This window comes from Haliotis cracherodii, unplaced genomic scaffold (genome assembly GCF_022045235.1).
Source record: "Haliotis cracherodii isolate W230 unplaced genomic scaffold, xgHalCrac1.p SCAF_6, whole genome shotgun sequence".
In the NCBI taxonomy this organism is placed as follows: Eukaryota; Metazoa; Mollusca; class Gastropoda; order Lepetellida; family Haliotidae; genus Haliotis; species Haliotis cracherodii.
The window spans coordinates 18,687,763-18,709,829 of record NW_027266319.1 but is presented as its reverse complement, the minus strand read 5'-3'; the positions used below and the strand labels follow the sequence as shown (position 1 = coordinate 18,709,829).

Here is a 22,067-nt window from a genome sequence, read left to right as displayed (position 1 = left end):
TGCTTATGGTATAGTCGGAGTAAAACCAACTCTCCTTTTACCAGATATTTCTTGTGGTTATTGAAAGGGTTTTGTCGCCTTTGTTATCATTGTAAAAAGCACCAACAAGAACAATGCAATGATAGCGTCACCAAGCTCCCTGTAATGGAAGATCGTAGTAATTATGCGGCTACATTACGCTCTCTATGGGTTAATCGGGCTAAGTAATCTCCCTTTATTAACACTTTCCAGTCAAACAGGGACGTAGTCAGGGGAGGGCGTCTGGCTTGCCAATATAGGAGAGTCCCTAAATAACAGCGTCCTCTCGTGCGGCATTCTGACACAGATCGGCTTGATTAATAGACTAATCAGTTGTAATGAATATAGACACGTCTTTCGTGGCCTTAAGAACATGTCTCCGAGAAGGTTGTCGGCTTTGTTTGGGGTGAATCCGATCATGGGCAGGGAAATGTGAAGTCAGGATTTCAGCTGGACAAACCGTAATCTGTTAAAAGCTTACTGACAAGGGGCTTGTTGGTGTGATGAATCGTCGTGTTCCACATTGGTGTCAGAGGTGGGAGTCAGGATAAGCCTAATTACCTTCATGCAAGAGAAGAGTTATGTATAGACAGAAAGCTTGAAGAACGCGCACTACCTCAACTCATGATCGCATTGTCCTGACGACCTTTTCTAATCTGTGACAGTTGGTATACTGCAGGTCCTGACCGAAAGTCAGTTTTTTTCTGATATTTAGAAAAAAGTGACAGGACAAGGTCGATTACGTTTTTGCCACAATTTTATTATCAAACCTATCCGGAATGAATCTTGTAAATGTTGTGAAACACACACACGAATAATGGTTTCAGAAAAATACAATAATGAAAGATTGGTACGTATAACGAGGATCGTTAACAGAATATGTACTCATTACCAACTACTTGTCTGCACATGTTGCTGATGTAGTCAAATAAGTACCTCGTAACCCCTCTTGTCTCCCTGTGGATATGTCCGTCAAGAGGAGGTCCCATGTAACGTATTTATTTGCTTTCTCGTTGAGAATCTTTGGCAGAATAGGAACGAAATAACCAATGTATGTCTTCCCGTTGGGATTGACATACCATGGATAATTTAACACTGTTCTACATGATTCGGTCAAAGAACTGTATCTCACTATCTGAGATTATTGATTTGAAAACTATTTAATTACAAAAGTTGGAAACATTTGGTGTATTTTGCCTAAGTCTAGAACCCCCAGTCACAACTGAAACAGTAAGTGGTTAATAATTATGGTTTTACACCGCTTTTAGCAATATTCCAGCGGGATACGCCAGAAATGGGCTTCACATATTGTACCCATGTCGGGAATCAAACTCGGGTCTTCGGCGTGACGAGCGAACGCTTTAACCACTAGGCTACCCGACCGCCCACTACTGGAAGATGGAGGTAAATACCACTAACTGAAAGAAAATACCGACTTTGCGAATTATATGACACAGGAGATGAATTGTTTGATAGGCATTGCTTAGAAGTTGACGGATGTCAAAGTAGACACAATTAATGGATAACAACTTCTTTAATACTATAAGGGCGACGTTTCGGTTTAAATCCTTTTACCGTTGTCAAGCAAGACTGAATGAGGAACATTTTACAGAACATATATAGTAGGTGGAAGATCCACAGTATAGGATTAATAGTAAAAGCAATAATAGCATACATGAGTGGGATATAATGGGTAAGTAATAAAAAGGATAAACAAAAGGAAAATACTGTCCCATTGGCTTCCATCTTTGTGTTTTCGATGTGGACAGAATATTGTCTTCATTTTTGTACAAATTTCCAGAGTTTGTGTGTTTATCTGATCCCACTGCTCGGAAAAGATGTTCAAAACATTGTAATATTGTTTTTATGAACATATATGTTTGTATAATCAATACTTGAATCAAAAGTCTATGTTGCGACCCGAGTGTAAGTTCAGTTCAGAAACACAGTCGGGCCACAACATCGACGATCGTCACTTACGACCAAATCGTCACTTACTATGCCGTTCATTACTAGGTGGTGAGGTGAAATGGGGTTTAATGTCGCGTCCAAGATTATTGCACTTATATAGCGACGTGCATATACGTGTGTGTGTTTGTGTGGCTGCTTGTACTAGTCCGGACTGATGCCGATTTTGGTGCTAGCTCACTAAGATACCATGCCGCAGTTTCACATGAATATCCCACTCAGACACAGTATACTGACTCCGAGCCGACCAGTCCTTGTTTTAGCCCCTTAATGCCGAGCGCCAGACAGGGTAACAACAAGTACCATCTTTTAACGTCTTTTGGTATGACGCAGCCGGGGATCGAACCCCGGACCTTCCGCGCTCCGGGCAGAGACTTTACCACTAGACCACGGAGGCGGTCCCCGTTCATGACTACGCTGTTGCCAAGTGTTATTGCTTGTATACGATGATGTCTTTAAACAAAACGTCATGTTGAAGCAGTATCCATTTTATTACAATAAACGGTGCCCAAATTATGCAACAAACATTAATTTTATCAAGGACCTTATAATTAAATACGAAACGGCCCACATTTACCACGACCGCAATGCATCATGTATACAAGACCCCTAGACAAGTGGGTGTATAGGAGCCGGTGTCGTGGTTATTTGGTTTCCACATGGAAATAAAGACACAAGAACTGCCTCCCAAAAGGATTTAATGTCTTTATAAGGGTTTAAATTAAATTCGATAGAGAACTACCTGCTTCAACGTATTTGTCTGTGAAGTGTCTATGAAGCATGTATCTGGTTTTACGTCGCAGTCAGCTGTTATCCCGTCATAACCGAGTCAGGGTCAATCAGACCTGTGAAGATTCCGGGGTAGAATAGGTCTTCAGCAACCCATGCTTGCCGTAAAAGATGACTATGCTTGTCGTAAAAGGCGAATAACGGGATCGGGTGGTCAGGCTCGCTGACTTGATTGATGCATGTCATCGATCCCAATTGCGTGGATCGATGCTCATGACATTAATCACTGGATTGTCTGGTCCAGACTCGGTTATGTACAGACCGCCGTCATATAGCTGGAATATTGCTGAGTGCGGCGTTAAACAACAAACCAACCAACCAGGGCCAATCAAACCAGTGACTATATGAGTAATGTTCCCCACGTCGTTAGAGTACGATGACAGGAAAGTCGTCGAGCCTGATCAACCAGTCCCGATTAGCCTCTTGCGACACGTATTCAAACAAGGACCCTTCGTGGGGTCTCGAGTGGGTGAGTGAGTGAGTTGGGTTTAACGCCGCTTTTAACAGTATTCCAGTCATATCGCGGCGTGTCAGCTTAATATGGGAGGAAAGCCCGAAGATGCAGGTCTCGGACGTTTACCACTTCGGTGAAACCCACGAGCACGGGTATGGTGCTGACAAACCTAGAAACATAATTGATGCGAATCGGGATTCGAACCCACAATCATAGGTTTCTGGCGTGCCCAAGGGACGCAACTCTTCACAGCGAATCGCGGCGCCTAGGACGACTGGGCCACCCGTGCCCCCTTCGAATGTACTGAAAAGGCCACATGTTACCTGCGTAAGTGAAAGGTCTCTGTATTGATTCAGTGATGTCCTCACACACAAAATACATATTGAATGGGCTTAGAATATATAGTATCTACTTCTAAACAATGAAACCAAAATAAGATGTCTCCAAATGAAGCCATTTTAAGTAACTCCATCCCTTCAAGATGAGGATCAATCCTTTTACACAGGAATCAATCACTTTGTAAACTCTAGTGGCATGTATGTAGAAAACAGAAAAAAACGGATTTTATTGATGGACGGTTCCATGAGAATCCTTCACGTAGAGGCAGATTGTTTTCTCCAATATCTATGTTTTCCATGAAGTAGATACACGGGACATGGTATCTGATTTGTTGATAGTAGCGTGATGATATTGCACTTAGTTATGAAGACGTAGTTGACGTATGGATCAGTTAGACGTTTTGGTATAGAGTGAAATTTAATGTCAATATTTCAGCCATGTCGCGATGACATGCTGGTACATCTATCAAGGTAGCAATCACCGAGAGGATAGAGCACGGTTATACACAGAGATTAACGAAATCAATGTGACAAACGATGACAGGGACGAATCAGAGTGTAACCACAAGTTGGTTTGATAGCAGTGTAAAATGGCACTTATAGTACACTCAAGATATAAATCACTTACTTTCCAAAGGTGGATGGATGCGTCGCGATGGAGAAAACGTACAAGTACGCGATAGTTGTTTCAGTAATAATGGTTTACAGGGGCTAAGACCTCTGAACATCCTGGGTAGAATGGGTCTTCAGCAACCCATGCTTGCCGTAAAATGCGTCCATGCATATTGTCAGAGGCGTCTATGCTTGGTTGGTGCATGCCATCGATCCCAATTGCGTGGATCGATGCTCATGATGTCAATCACTGGATTGTCTGGTCCAGACTCGATTATTTACGGACCGCCGTCATACAGCTGGAATATTTACGGACCGCCGTCATACAGCTGGAATATTGCTGAGTTCGGCGTTAAACAACAAACAAACGACACAGGGCCAAAGTTCATGAATGTTACCAAACTTACTGAGCCGTTTATGGATTATTGTGAGGGATCTACGCTACACGTAACTTACGAACGGTGACTCAAACATGTCCTTTCTTCCAGTGGTAACATGGATGAGCGAGTTAAGTTCGTGAGAATTGTCTTTCGTCACATTTGCTTGTACCAATAGACAAATCTTCATGTACCACCGAATGACGTATGGCACTCGTACCATTCATATATCCATGATCGATTGGAATTTCATCCCCCAAGAGCTACATGAAGAATCAATACATTTAACAGAAAGATTGGTCGTCCCGAAGAAGCCTGTTTCTCTCACAAGAGAGCGTTCATGTACATGAAAACATGCCTGAAGAATGAATTTTATGGCGCTGTTGATGCTTCCAGTGTGTGCCAATGCCTCTGCATGGCTTTTTAGAAAACATTAGTTACCAAACACAACCTACTGAGATAACACAAGCCGGAACCCGTGTAGTGCAAAGTACCTATTAAAATGGTATTCGTTTCTGAAGTAAACATAAAACTCCAGATTATTTATAAAGAATCCATTGTGGGAATATCATGCCTGGACATCAAAACATAAACTTCATCGTTGCGTAGTGAGGAGGAGTACAAAAGAAGCTAGCGTGAAACATTAAGAGCAGCCGTCCAGGCCACTTCTAATTTAGTGTCCTTTATCTCCCAAAGAGACTTCATAACGCGAAGTTCTCCATGCGTCATAAACTACACTGGCTTCCTTTATTTCAACCTGGCTTTCATATTCTATTGCATCGATGAACACTGAAATGAAGAAACTACTTTTGAATGTAAATCGCTGTGCCTATTGAAAGGTAACGAACAAATAATTGAAACAAAATGCAAAAATTCACCTCACGCTTTTCGGCGAAATTAATCCACGTGATAAAATATTGTTTATGATAGAGTTTTCCCCGTCTTAATCGATTAGAGCTGAGTCTTCCATCGGATTTGTTGCAAAAAGGGATATTGAAATCTTTATTGAGTGGCATAATTGATATTCTCGTTCGTGTAGCATTGGTTTTTACATGTTCCGTTTGGCCGCAAAGCCCATACTGTCGCATGGTAGCAACAACACCACATTTGAGTTGTGTTCTATGTAAAAGATATGTTAAAAAGTTATTGTTATTGTCTTCTTTTTTTACATCTAGCTACAGATAAGTTAGTTGTTAAAATATAAGTGATTTTTGGAAGTGATTTTCTGAACAGAAAACCATTAAATATTACATGTACTCAGGTACGTACTTGTCGTACAGTGACTTACTCAAAGGTACGGGGCACGAGTAATGGCCTTGCTGAGGATGATCACGCACAATTCAATAAAGTCAATAACTTTAAATCACTGATATTCCGTCCGTGTTGACGTATTTACAGCATAAATATAAATATACATTTTTACCAAAACATACGCCCCTTCTGTTTCCGATTTAGTGAAATATTTCGAGTAAACAAAAAGTCCTATCGAGGAATAGGTCATATCGGACCCTGCAGTGAGAGGGTAGGGCACGTAAATCCTTATCAGTCTGGTTACTTGCATTTATTCAGTCGGTTGTGCAAATTCTCACACTTAAAGACAAATGTCAGAAACTTTTAATTTACCAGGTAGTTTAACCACGGAGCTTTTGTTGAAACAAGTTTTGACCCGAATTGTTTTTACAATATTCACAAATCTCCCTTGGCACACGATACTGAACATTCCGACAACTCATTACCTGTAACAAAATTAAAGGTCCACAGAGTGTTTTTCCGTTTTAGAACGAAGGTATCATTTGGGATGTTAATTTCACTTGGGGTAAAGAACACGGTACATAATATCCACGAAAAGCAAACATAATAATAGAAGCCCAAAAACATATTTTAGATTTTTGGACATTGTAACCTTACACTGTCGATGTCAAGTAATCTTAGAAAAGTATTGTTTTTATATTGCACTGTGTTGCGGGTCGATTCCCAAATTGATACAATATGTTAAAACAGAAATCTGTACGTAAAAGAATTTAGTGTGAAACCAACAAACAACCAACAAACAATATACAATCAAAAATTGTATTAAAAAATTAACTAGACTTACAAATCAATACAAATTACTGCACAAAAATTACAATGGCAGTACACATTAGAGTGACAGTACAATATTCAATGGCAGTATAAAATGTGAGAGCAATGGAAATGACAAGAACAATCCTATTAATCACCTCGCTACAACAGTGGTCAAGCTTCCAAGATAGGCTTGGCTGAACACCAGGGTGAAAAGTCATCTTCACAAGAAAGCTGGTCTTGATGTCAGATAAATTGTGAGATGACAGACACGCGCCTGCTTCACTTATAATGTCAAACTAGTCCTTTCAGTACTTTCCACACACTGTTATACCAGCCCAGTGTCACTAGAACATCACAGAATATTCCACAAGTTTCAAAAACGCTTGAGATCCATCCAAGCTAATCCGGAAGTTTACAGATAATTTGAGCATCTAAATATATTAACTTTCTCACCACTGCTTACATTAAATAGTAATTATACATTCCTTACAACTAATCACTGTACAAACAATGCAATGAACTTCCACTGAATCTTAACAGAAACAATGTAATACAATTACAATCATTGGTTAACAATAAATTACACTGCGATGTAACTATTGAAAAAAAGAAATACTGACAGGTTCATCATGGTTCCTAACTTGACATAAATTACATGTCCTACTTCTAAATGCATTCATGGAGATTCTTCCATCAGCGTTCATGTCATCCTTTAAATATTGTGTTGCATGCGTTATGACGTTAACTGGCGTTTCTTGAAATACAAAACTAAATAAACACGTCTTTTACACTATTGGTAGTAGATTAAACATGTGTTTTGTACACTATTGGTAGGAGACTAAACATGTGTTGTGTTTCGTATAACTATTGATAGAAAACAATCATCTAACAAGGTTAAAACAATTACAGAAAATACTTTTGCAGCAAAACAACCTCTCAGACATTTTAGTCGAAAATAAATTCCTTTATAATACCACCTGCAACAAAATTCAATACCGGAGCACTAAGGCCTAACCCTGCAACGTACAAATTAGCTCCCTTCACAATGAACATTTACCCAATCCGTAGCAACATGTTTGAAATCGTAATTACACTCTGTGCATCAGATGTCATCCGGGTTCAACATAATAATCTTCACAGCTTGAGGTTAATGATTATATCTAAGGGGTTATAGATCGATGTAATTAAACCAAAATAATACACAATTTCTAAAATTCCCTATTGTAATATTGATCAGGTAATCATTACTGTCTCACCTAAATTAGCCTGGCGCAGCGTTGTTCATTGTAGCCCCTTTAACGAAAGAATAGTTGCTTACCAAGCATATGATTTTCGATATTGTTTCCAGCTAATAACTTAACCTTTTAATATCGTCATTAGTGATCACGTTCAGTGTGCACGCGCTGATCCGGTGCATAAATACCCCACTTAAAGGTTTGGAAAATTGTGGAAATAGAACGAGGTATTAAACTTGACGATACCTTTAGAATATCTGATTTAAATCCGAATCTGAAACCACTAGCGGAATTTATCGATTGTAGTGCGAATGGTTTGAGATGCAGGATAATGCCATTCAGCACAGAGACATGGTTTTATTTGCATGATTTGTTATTTACATGATTTATTTTACTTATGGATTGGGTCATCCTAACACCAGTTATATGGTAACGCTCATTGATTACTGTACCCAGTAATATACGTGAAATGTGGCAGAATGATACGAACAAAAAAGGTTTTGTAGACGTAAATAGTTTGATAAATATTCTTTTTAAACTATATGTTGCCAGATTTCGAAATCAAACAGTAACAAGATTTTGTTAAATGTTACGCTTAAATGTTTGGTTGATGATTTGTTAGACATATGAGGTAGTCCTTTTGTCCTACCGTGCTACGAGTCACGAGTCTTGCAGCCATGTGCAATCTCCAGTGCCATATTCGAGTAGGCAACCACGTGGGGGCACGGAGTTATCACAAAATTGTCAGTGACCCGATCCTGTGAGCCCTTGTGGGGTCAGAGTGTAATGGTTTTACAATTATCTTATCAAAACGGTGTAATAGCTATCGGACTTAAATATCTTTAATGTGCTCACTTTCATCTGGCGCCCATCTAATTACCGCAACGCGTACGACCATCGCCATATTTCAACATAGACACACATGTGCAATGTACGGGGCAGACGGGTCATACAGGTCATTCACTGTGGGAACACTGTCTGCAAATCAAGCCCGCATGTGTTTTATAATAAACTCTTATGTTTTTGCAGAACGTTCACGCTCTACTCGCGTCTTTCTGATATTATTATCTCATTTGAGAGAATCATTTTGTAGGCGAGACATTCTCTAACAAAGGACATATTTAGTTCATTTAGCTGATGCTAAAACTGCGCTACTATTTAGTTGCTGGGCTGTTACATACAATCTTGGGATTCATAATATCGTCCAGGTATTGTTCCGGTACAGTCTGGGAATATTCTTATATTCAGAGACCGTGCAAAAAAATGTCAGGATTATTTTCGCCTCGACGTATGCCTTTGTAACTTACTGGTAGTCAATAGGTCCACGTCCGTTGTACTTGCTATTTGGCGCTAGGCTGCTACTCGTGTTCCGTTGGTCTGGCTGCCAGGGTTGACGTAGCCTTGCTCCAAGGCTGTACTGAAAGAAAAGTCCATGGAGGTGTAATGTTCTATCCCCCTAATAGGCAACTCTAGATATGTGGACAGTCTCTTATGGGGACAACTTGTTCTTATTATTCACATTATCTAGAAATTATGATTTAAACAAATAAGTTTTGCCTTAGAGACTTGAGCCTTAGGTTGACGTTGATGGGTTGTTATCGGCTCCTTGTCCACCAGGTTCGGATACCAGACACATAAAGAGCCTAGCTACATCAACATAGGTCGCCCGACCCATCGACAATATTAGTAACATCCGAGTGTTAAATAATACTCCTGCAAAAGCACAGTAAGCAACTTGTAAGTCAGCGCCCGAAACGCTGTTGGACACTCTCTGGTACCTGGTTGAAAACGATACAGTGGCTGTTATGTTATGATAGTGAGGAGCAGGAGTCTTGACATAATTTAACTTCACCCAGTTTGGCATGTTTTGTTCTTATTGTCAAGTTCTAACACTGACAAAGATAGCTTTGGAGCAATAGGTAAAGAATCAAATTTATGTAACTGCCTAAGAATATTATTAATAATTAAAACCTTTCCCATCATGATGAGAAAAGCATTGAGTGGGGTGACACTACTGCTCCCTTGTTCTTGATGCTTGGTTGATTTGGCAATGATAATAAAAGCATCACGCTCTTTCCATAATCACAAGAAATCTCTTCTAAAAGCCGAGGTCATTGTTCGATTCTGACTACATCATAAGCATATGCTTATGAATCACTATAACAAAATACTGATGATACCAGATGTTCGCGAAAACGTGAACGCATCCTACCAGTGGTACCGTCACGTACACAAGTCTATTGTTCACCTGGCAAAGCATACGGTACAAGTCAAAATAGGTAATCACATCGGACATCACATTTGTTCTCCACATGTCTCATGAAACTGTTTGAACGCTTTACTAAGTCCTTGAGTCTCATTTCGTTCATGTTCTGTGCAAACGTTCTGCACAGTTTTCCAGCCAGAATATAATTGTTGTACCTATATATCATGAATATTGACACAGCATCGATAAAACAAGGAAATATATTTCATAACCGACACGTGTGCGACCATTGGTGGTGATATTGTCAACCATCTACAGTGCATATGTGTTATCAATGCTGTTTAAACATTTGTATGCATACTTATACATTGGGTATGGGTACATACGAGCGTAAGTCCTTCAGTGTGTCAACGGGTCTGATATGTTTTGTGAAGCACATCAATCTCAGAAACGTTAACGTCATCATAATTAGATTCTCTGTCATAATCAAACACAGAAAACTGTCACTGTTCTATGTGTTATTCTGACACCACAGGGGGCACGGGTGGCCCAGTCGTCTAAGGCGCCGCGATTCGCTGTGCAGAGTTGCGTCTCTTGGGCACGCCAGAAACCTATGATTGCGGGTTCGAATCCCGGTTGGGCCCAATTATGTTTCTAGGTTTGTCAGCACCATACCCGTGCTCGTGGGTTTCACCGAAGTGGTAAACGTCTGAGACCTGCATCACTTCGGGCTTTCCTCCCACATTAAGCTGACACGCCGCGATATGACTGGAATACTGTTAAAAGCGGCGTTAAACCCAACTCACTCACTCACTCTGACAGCACAACTTCCGCATGTATGTGCTGTAAAGACCGTTATGGTTTGAGCTCTTCCTTAAAATTTAGTTATCGTGCCAGCAAACATGTTCCCGCGAGTGTGGACCATCCTCCCGAGGCAAGGGCGTAAATTGACTAGTTTCCACCCTTGCCGAACTAGCCTGGAATTCCGGTGTCCAATCACAATCGGGTAACGAACTAGACGTCAGGTTCGTAAACAACATGGATTTCAACGTGCAGATTTTGATCGACTGCAGGATGTATAGCCAGCTGGCGTCGACAGACATTTTGCACGTTTTCATTTTTTTAATCAAGGTGCTCAATTGATTTGGTGCAGTTCGCGAGATAAGACCCGTTTTATTGTAGTATAGATCTTGATTATTGATCAGACAGTCTTGACTGTCCGCCTCCGTTTTGTTTGAAGCAAATGAAAGTGATGTAAAAGGTGGAAGATGTTGTGGACTTATGTTAACATAATATGTCAAAATGAGACGACATGTATTCTTAACTGAGGAGAAATTGTAGGTTTCTAGGGGTCACGTGTTCGATGATTTGAAGGCAGACGTCGACACAAATGTCAGCATTCATTAGATTGTTCCTTAAGTTTAAAGATGTCACGTTTAGATCTGTCTGCCCAAGGCCACGATCCCAGTGTCATGTATTTTTTTTGTTATAGTACGTTGTCATTATTGTATAAGGTTTTAGCTCATGGTGACATATTGTTTCTGTTGAATACTGGACACTGTCGTTGCGGTTTATTGGTTCTTCCCATTTACGGAAAATACCCCTTGTTGAGGTTTTCTTCTGGCGTATTTTACACAATCATTGTCTTTTGTCTGATCTTCTATATTGTTTCAGGTATGGTACATTATAATAAAATCCACAAGATGTTTTTCATAACAACAAGACTTCTCTGTTATAAGAGGTGGAGTCCATTCGACGACACATATGTTGTGTTCAATGGTTTCTGCTTTGGTACAAACCATTTCAGTGATGCCATATTGTATCTGCTGGCATTTGCTGTCATGTTTCTGCTGTTCGGTTAAATGAGAGAATGAATATGGTTTTATGCCGCTTTTAGCAATATTCCAGCAATATCACCAGAAATGGGCTTCACACTTTGAACCCATGTGGGGAATTGAACCCGGTATGACGAGCGAACGCTTTAGCCTGTAAGCTACGCTACCGGCCTTATCCTGTTAAAGACAGTGAGTGATCTTGTATGTTGCTTTTGTTGAGGTACACAACCATTGTTGTATGTGATTTCTTCTGTTGCATTCGACACACTATTGTAGCCATTTGTATTCACGTCCACTAATTCAACTACCCATAATAATTGAACAAAGTCTTATTATATACTGATATTAAATTTTGTGAGCCTGAATTTGAGGGCAAATTTGTAAGACATAGGCCGAGATCCTCATATAAGGTACTTTCGTGTAGACATTAATCATACAAGTTCCCGGTCGAGATTGTCAAATAGAGTTGTTACCGTTCTGTTCATGAAAAGGTAAGATGCGACCCATCTAATCAGGATTCCTCGTTGACTAGGGCCTACAGATGAATGTTAAGTCAAGTGTACCGCGAATGCCAATCACACGTTCTGATAGCCGGAAAACCTAGATGTACAAAGACTCCGCCATCCTTTGAGCGTTCCCCAATGTCGACGTTCCTTCCGATAGTGTTGACTGCTGTGTGGTGCAAGTCTGCTGGTATCAGAAAATCCCCCTCGAAACGCGGACAAAGGGGAGAGCTAGATAACCGCTTTAGATTCATTATCTGACAATTGTCTGTGGCTATCGTTGTCACTTGGATGTTCTGTCATTGATTTAATTCATTCCATTGAAGGAGTTAACACTGACAACAAACCTCAAGTATCTTTCATCAGAGGGTTGGAACTCAAGTGCGCGTATCTTGCTGGCACAGGAAGATCCTCATCGGGTCTTGCTTGGTTTTGAGAAAGCAAACGTGGATCATTCGTCGATCGACAGATACCTTGTAACAAACACCAGCCATATTGGACGCAGTTAGCGTGGGGAAATATCGGCGATTTGGGAAAGGGGAGGCAGAGAACGATCCGATAATATGAGAGAAATCCGATTATACTTTTGAATTCGTAGTTTCTAAAACATTTGTTGTGCACGTCTGGATTTTTTTCATTGATTAGGCTATTTCCGTTACCCCTCGTTGCCCCATGGACAGACCTGGTTTCCGTTTCTCGATGATGCAAACATCTGTGCTAAAGTATTACAGATAAAACGTCATCATTCCCTGGGTCATGAAAGGGACTCGGGAGAAGCCATTATTAATATCTTTTCCAAAAGGGACTTATTAAGCCCTGCAAACGAAGGTTAAACGAGGTCAGACTGTAAGGCTGCTTTGAATCCGTTCTCCATAGGGAGACGACCACAGATGTAATGACACTTCCCATGCACAGCCTAAACTATCATTTAAGTCGGGTGCATGTGATTCATATGTACCAGTTTCGGTAAAACTAGACTACCTGACAAAAGGAAGTACATGCATACACTTGAAAATTGAATTTCACCAAAACATTACCAGGCTTAATCAATAGCCGAAACTATAGAAAATTAAGGTTTAAGACACACCTATGATACCCGTATCAAACACTAGTACATCACAATGACAAAAGGAAGTGTACACTTGAAAGCTGGATTTGACCAACATATTACCCTGCAGCAGGCATACACCAATCGCCGAAACAAAGGAAACTTGGGGTCACATCGACCTTACATCACAATCAAATAACCATTTCTTTGTTGTTTAGCCACCATCAAACATAGGTGTATACTTTCTTTTAGCCTGCGGCTTATCGGTGTTTTCTGAATCATGCGCGCTATAACTGCACTAGTTCCATAGCGCGGCATGGCAGGAATTCTGCAATTACTTAGGTGTAGTCCGGATTAACGTGGTTCGGCTTTATATACTCTTTTCTCACGGACATCGGGGAAATTAGTGCCAGTACGTTTCACTAATGATACAAAGATTTATCTCAATGGTGTTTAAACATTTCTTATAGGTGTTTCCGAAAAAAACAAAATGACGTCACATCATTAAATTGTAGCACATGCGTTGATGCTGATGCTATTCGTTTTTCACGACGTCATAGAATTTCTTTATGTGAACTTATTCCCTAAGAGACCTGTGAAGATCTGGGTTAGAATAGGTCTTCAGCAACCCATGTTTGTCGTAAGAGGCGGCTAACGGGATCTGGTGGTCAGGTTCGCTGACTTGGTTGAAACATCTCATCGTATCACTGGATTGTCTGGTCCAGACTCGATTATTTACAGACCGCCGTCAGCATATTGTTGAGTGCGGCGTTAAACAAAAACCAAACAAAACACATATTCCCTAAAATAGTATGTGATAAAAAGACAAGAATGGATAAAATACGGACTAAAATACTATGTACCAGGAATACCAATTTCGACATGGTAACTGTAAGGAATCCGTGTAACATGTGCTTGAAGTACACGCCACCTGTTGCTCAGTAAGACCAATGGAGCGTACTGTTTCTGCTTGACAAGACAGAACTTCGTATATCGTGACACCGCCCACACTGATCTTTTTTGTAATGACTTTTTCTTCTCCCAAATCAGAGACAAGGGGACGTCATATGCTAATTTAATTTCCCTTCGATCCAACGTTAATAAGTTAATTCTTTCTCTTCAATGAAGTCGCAAATGAAGCAGAATGACTAGCAAGCTGAAATGCTATTCAGGGGAGAAGCATGAGTACGATACACGTGGTCGTGATGTAACTTATTGGTCTTGTGGTTAGCAGTGGGTATTAGTATGTATGTGGGTGGCTCTCAATACGCCATCTGGTGCACGGTCATATGTCCATCTACAGACATATGATTAGGACTTCCTAAAATATACTAACCACATTAAGAAACTGTGCACGGAGAAAATATATTTTGGATTGAAATACAACACAGCAAGAACAAAATGATGCAGACGCTGTAGCAGCTGAATGATCGGACCATAAGAAAATGTCAACGGGACCTGAACAACATCTGTTACGATGACGTCAGATCAAAATGGAGTAGGGGGTCATACGACAGTCACAAAGTCAATAACGGGTATGACCACCCTGTACGTGAATCACAGCAGTGCATCGGCGACGCATGGGGTCCACCAAATGGGCATGGAAGGCCTGGGGAATGGCCTGCCATATCCTCCTCAAATCCTGTGCCAAGTCACAGACGTTATGTGGAGGATGTTGAAGACGACGCAGACGACGCTCCATTTCATCCCACACATGCTCCATTGGGGAGAGATCTGGAGAATTTGCAGGCCATGGCAGTAACATGACATTGTTATGGTGAAGGAAATCCATTGCGACCCTAGCCGTGTGAGGACGAGCGTTGTCCTGTTGAAATGTCAATCCCGGGCCATGACCTTGTAGGAAAGGAATGACCACAGGCCTCAGAATCTGATCTCTGTAGCCAAAACCGGTGAGATTGCCCTGAACAACCACCAAAGGGGTTCGGTGCCGTGCTGTTATCCCACCCCAAATCATCACAGAGCCACCTCCAAAACGATTCCTCTCCACAATACAGTTGCGTGCATAACGTTCTCCCAAACGCCGGTAGACACGTTGGCGCCCGTCACTGTGGGAAATGTTGAACCTGGATTCATCTGTAAAGACAACATTTCTCCACCATATTCGAGGTTGGCGAACATGATTTCGACACCATCTTAGACGGTTGACGCGATGACGGTGTGTCAGGATGGGACGTATGGCAGGGCGTCGTGGTCGAATCCCGTACTGACGTAAACGATTCCTGACAGTGTTGGGATGGATACGGCGCAGTCCAGGAATTGTCTGGGACGTCGTTACTGCCGTTTGGAACCTGTGTCGGAGATGTGTAACTCGAATCCATCTGTCCTGTCTTGGCGTCGTTACTCGGGGACGTCCTGAACGTGGGTGGTCGGCAACGTCATTTGTGTTCTGATAACGCCTCACCAATGCCGATATCGTGTTACGATGGCATTGGAAATGTGTTGCCACCTGTTGTTGCCTCATTCCCGCTCGGATCATTCCAATGGCTTCATGACGCTGTGCAGCTGTCAATCTTGGCATGATTTGCTTGTGATATGCTTTTGTCTGCGCCTGAGAAGTTTTGAATTTTTGAATGACCACAGATCATGCTTTCCAAAATGACAGCGAATTTTGAGTTGCACTTGCTGTGACGTCATATCGCATGGCACGTGCATGAGCGTTTGAATGTCTCCAATAATTGCTGTGTTCAAACCTATATTTCATATATGGACGGTGTGCCCATATATCTATATTTTCTCCGTGCACAGTTTCTTTATGTGGCTAGTATAGGATGGGATAAGATGGCAATGTGGTTGTTAGCCTTCAAGCACCTAACAGGTAGCTTAGGGTGTGTACTCCCCAGGGAGCTGATCCAGTGACCGGAGTATTAATAGAGCTTTTGGCATGCCCCTGTGTGGTGTGGACATATGCACAATTTAAAATAAAATGGCCCACTGTAAAAAAAAGAAAATGGTTTCGAGGATGATTGGTTTTTTCTTTAGATAAGAAGGGTTGTAACGCTGTTCTTACTGTGGATGTGCTGGGTTCTAACGCTGTTCTTACTGTGGATGTGCTGGGTTGTAACGCTGTTCTTCAAGTGAATGACTTGGGTTGTAACGCTGTTCTGTTTCGTGAATGTGTTGAGTTGTAACGCTGTGTTGAGTTCTTGCTGTGAATGTGTTTGGGATGCAACTCTGTTCTTCAACTGAACGGCTTTAGTCGTAAAGCTGTTCCCTTTCTGAACGAGTCGTGTTAAAAAAATGTTTTTGCCAGATTGGGTTGTAAGCTGTTCTTGTTGTTCTTGTGTGCTTTACATGCAAATATTACATTAACATAATAAGACACAATAGCAAACTATTAAAGGTCAGGTCAGGTCAAGGTCAGGTCGAGGTCAGGGTCGACAACATGATCGAAGTAGTCGGGACCCAGTCAGGCTGTGATCAAGGGGAACAACAGGCCGTGAATGTTTCATGAACATGATGTAGATGTGGTGAAACCTCGTCACCGGTGACTGAATCAATCAAGGGTTTGCTGCATCGCTGTGACATCGTACACGCTCGGCGTAGAGAACTGTTATCGCACGTTTCCATTTTAGTAGTTTCTTTTCCTATTTGTTTTCTTCTGGTTAAGCTTGGGCCCCAGCAACTCGTAAAAGAAAGCGCTGATCAGACTCGGTGACCTGGTTGTTGGACTGTCATCCTACTCCAATCCTGCGCTAAATAGCAGTAAACGGTTTGTCTGGTCCAGACTCGATTACTTACAGGCCGCCGTGATAAAGCTGGAATGTGGAGTGCGACGTCAAACAAGCAGTACCGGTCCACTTTAATGAAGCTACAGAGGCACAATTAACAAGCATAACGTTGACTCCCATAAGCAACGTTACTCAATCACTAACAGTCCCCGACCCGTGAAGATCCGGGGTAGAATAGGTCTTCACAACCCATACTTGCCGTAAAATGCGAGTATGCTTGTCGTTAGAGGCGACTAACGGGATCGGGTGGTCAGGCTCGCTGACTTGGTTGATACATGTCATCGATCCCAATTGCGTGGATGGATGCTCATCATATCAACCACTGGATTGTCTGGTCTAGACTCGATTATTTACAGACCGCCGTCATATAGCTGGAATATTGCTGTGTATGACGTTAAACAAAAAACAAACAGTCCCACTCATACAGTCAGGGGAGACGGATGGCTCAGTCGTCTGAGGCGCCGCAATTCGTTGTATAGTTCGCTGTGCACCCTGATCATGTTCCATGGTGTGTCAGCACCATACCCGTACTTGTGGGTTTCACCAAAATGGTGAACATCTGAGACATGCATCACTTCGGGAGTTCCTCTCACGCGCCGCGATACTACATTTGAGCAAAACTTTCGCTCGTATTCACACCCTCAACTTATTTGCACACCCACTTTCTACTCTATCCATTTCACAGATATTACTAAAGCATATTCATCTTTTTTCAAACGCAAGTATTAAACCAAGCAATGCAACATGTTACTTACATACATACATACATACATACATACATACATACATACATACATATCCCGCATTGCATTTATTTTCAAACGCAAGTATTAAGCCAAGCAATGCAACATGTTACTTACATACATACATACATACATACATACATACATACATACATACATACATACATACATACATACATACAAACATACATACATACATACATACATACATGCATACATACATACATACATACATACATACGTACATACATACATACATATCCCGCATTGCATTTATTTTCAAACGCAAGTATTAAGCCAAGCAATGCAACATGGTACTTACATACATACATACATATATACATACATACATACATACATACATACATACATACAAACATACATACATACATACATACATACATACATACATACATACATACATACATATCCCGCATTGCATTTATTTTCAAACGCAAGTATTAAGCCAAGCAATGCAACATGTTACTTACATACATACATACATACATACATACATACATACATACATACATACATACATACATACATTGCTGGAAATGAGTACATCCTGCCATTTTGTTTGATATTTTGGAACAAAGTAAGGGGAATATTTAACTTCTGAATTTACACTGACTATTTTGTCTTCAATTGGAGAGTAATTGAATCATACTCTCAACATGGGCCCACTGGAACAGCCGTTCTTGTCCTCAGCGTGCTGGAAACGTAATTAAGCAGAGTGTAATCGTGTTACGAGATCCACATCATCAGCCCCAGACCAGTGAGCGAGACAGAGTACACTATCGGGAAAACACATGGCCATCACCACCACGTAGATCTTTCACACTATGGTCACCTGTCGCATATGCTAGTTTCAGGAGTATGGTGTAAAGTGCCCATTTACCCTTTGCCTAGTGGCGGCGGGTGGACATCAAAGTAACTTAGACATTGCACCAGCACCAAATCGCACAAGGCAAATAAATCTTATTATAAGGCAATAAATTCATATAAAGAGTATGATATGAGTAGAAATTGATTTCTGTCTCCTGTAGATAAAAAAATCAAACGATATTCTGTGAACGACGTGATTGTTTGTTTGATTTTGTTTGTTGTTTTATGCAGTACTCAACAATAATCCTCCTCCATGACATGACATTACATATTCGTGTCAGGGCCAAGGAAAACAATGTGTTATATCACGAACAATGTCCCACGCTGTCGGGTATCAGTGAGACTGGACTCATTACCCGATCCATGTGCGGCCTCGTGCGAGACATTCGTGAAGATGCGGGGTAGAATAGGTCTTCAGCAACCCATGCTTGCCGTAAAAGACAACTATGCTTGTCGTTAAAGGCGACTAACGGGATCGGGTGGTCAGGCTCGCTGACTTGGTTGATGCATGTCATCGTATCCCAATTTCGAGGATCGATGCTCATGACATCAATCACTGGATTATCTGGTCCAGACTCGATTATTTACAGACCGCCGTCATATGACTGGAATATTGCTGAGTGCGGCGTTAAACAACAAACAAACCAACGAACCTCGTGCGAGAGAATGTATCTTAATCCGGAATCTTCACGTGGATTCTGTTCTAGTTCTTAAACTCAGATGACACAGATACAACATAGCACATGTTTGTACTGGACACAGTTTGGCGATACGAAAACTAATTAACACACGACAACTCGTACAAGCTGTGGCCTCTCCTTGGCTCTTTGTCCGCGGCCAGCTGAGACCGACAGCAAATGTGGGTTTCTTGACTTTTCAAACTTCACATAAATGTCGGGAGGCAATTTAAATTTTCTATATATTTTTTTATAAAATGCTTTTTAAGGCGTCTGTGTAAATTAATTATCAATGGATATGATATTCGCATGAAGCATGCGTGGGTATTAGAGCTACGTACGAATATAGTGCATCCCATTATGGAAAGAAACGAGGCTCCACAAGACAAATAAATTACATGAGATGGGTTGTTTGTTATTTTTTTTATGAATATGTTTGATACTCCAAGCCTCCCTGAATTCAACATTACACAGTAGATGGTTCGCTAAATGGTGTGTGCGAAGCTCGGCACGCTGATGGTCCTTGTTCAATTCCGCATTATGGATCTGTAGATACTGCGACGGAAACTCTGACACTAAAATTGTTGAAATATCAGATACTTTCTCTTCCACGCCGAAGAAACCTTATTTACAGTCATTGTATTTAGGTCTGGAGGTAAATGCATAAAATAAAAAATACGTCGTTTACTGAATATATAAGTGTTCTGTCCCTAAGAATGAGAATACTTTAATAATTGATGTCAATATTATACATATGTCCTTGTGTTTCAGATCCCACAGATCAGCTACGCGTCCAGCAGTGTGGACCTCAGCGATAAGACAAGATTCGAGTACTTCTCCAGAGTCGTCGCCCCTGACACATATCAGGCCCAAGCAATGGTGGACATAGCGAAGGCATTCGGCTGGAACTACGTCAACACCTTGGCTGACGACGGCACCTACGGGGAAAAGGGAATCGGAGCGTTCGAGGACAAAGCCAAAAAATCAGGTATCAACTGATCATACGCATTATAAGGAAATATCAATAATTCCAACAGTTAATAATAATAATAATGATAATAATAATAATAATAATAATAATAATAATAATAATAAGAAGAAGAAGATTCAGGAAAAAAACATTGGCAATTATGCGGACCTTGCATTCGAAATGTCACGCTTGCATCCTAAGTGCCAAGTTGTCCGACTCCACATTGTTCTGGGTGCCTTAGGTTTGGTACCTCTCAATCTGTTGACTGACATTTGGAGAGTACCTGGGTTTGCTACCAGGAATACAGTCCTTCTGACAATATGGGTAATGTAGAAGGATGCAGTGTTGGTGAGTCTTCACATTCTCCGAAAAGTTCTGGGTGGGTTTGACTAGGCAGCGCTTTCTTTAAGAAGTCCCATTCGCTGTTTGGGCTTCGTGTAGAGCGGGCAAGGGCCCTGAGCTGATGATGCCAGGATCACCCAAAACCTGTTTGCTGCATTTTTTATTTTAATCTGTACTGTAATTTCTTTTATAACGGAACGTTGTTGTGGGGTTGGGTTTTTTTAATGTTCGCTTCGAACCGTGCCGTACAAGACATTCAACTTTACGCTATTCTTATAAGTGAGTGTTTGCGTGAGTGTTTCCAACGCGGCTTTGAGCACAATTCCAGCCATACCTCGGTAAGGGATTCAAACCCGGGTTATCTGTGTGACTGGGGGGGCCTGCATTCACTGGGCAACTCCGCCGCCCCAGTGGTTTATAATACCAACATACCTGTACACAAAGCGCACAAGTGTTCCTACAGCATCAAGGAATAGAATATCATGTTTTTGCTTGAATGTTACAAAGTTACATTCGTGGAACCAAAAAACACTCCTCAAGCAAAAATTGAATAATCCATTCACGTTTTTTAAACCTACGCTTCAAGGTCACTACAAGTGAAAATGAAGACGAAAGATGCAATGCATCGGGGTCTGTTCTTTGTTACCTGATTAGGACCTTGGATGAAGGGGGCGAGTTGAAACCCGGAGGTTGCGTTGATGTTTCCTCCTGGGCGTTGAGGCAGAAGGCCTCCAATGCAGCATTAATGAAGGGGGAAAAAACGGTCATGCATATTTCAAAAGTTCAGTAATGCCTGGGTCAAACTGTTGGCAGACAACACAACATAACGTCATCTGCAATTAATGGTGATTTAAACTAAAAACATAAACTTGTTAATGCAAGTTATTTCATTATGATTTCTCGTCAACAGAGATGATGGAGAAAGCCCTATATCAACAGCGCGTATCACCCACCTGGCATAATACAGAGTGAGTGAGTGAGTGCGTGAGTGGTTGTGTGAGTGGTTGTGTGATTGGGTGGTTGTGTGAGTGGGTGGGTGAGTGAGTGAGTGAGTGAGTGGTAGGGTGAGTGAGTGGGTGGTTGTGTGAGTGAGTGGGTGGTTGCGTGAGTGGGTGGGTGAGTGAGTGAGTGGGTGGGTGGGTGGTAGCGTGAGTGAGTGGTTGGGTGGTAGGGTGAGTGAGTGAGTGGGTGGTTGTGTGGGTGAGGGAGTGAGTGGGTGCTTGTGTGAGTGGGTGGGTAGGTGAGTGAATG

The 22,067-nt window shown here is 41.4% G+C and overlaps 1 protein-coding gene across 1 annotated transcript in view; it reads left to right on the top strand.

The window, feature by feature from the left end:
* Positions 1-22,067, top strand: part of LOC139445137 (metabotropic glutamate receptor 8-like) — a 113,709-nt gene that overhangs the window by 71,957 nt on the left and 19,685 nt on the right. The window contains exon 2 of the mRNA XM_071226238.1: positions 20,276-20,492. Coding sequence (XP_071082339.1) covers positions 20,276-20,492 — 217 coding nt within the window. The remainder of the gene's footprint in view (positions 1-20,275; positions 20,493-22,067) is intronic.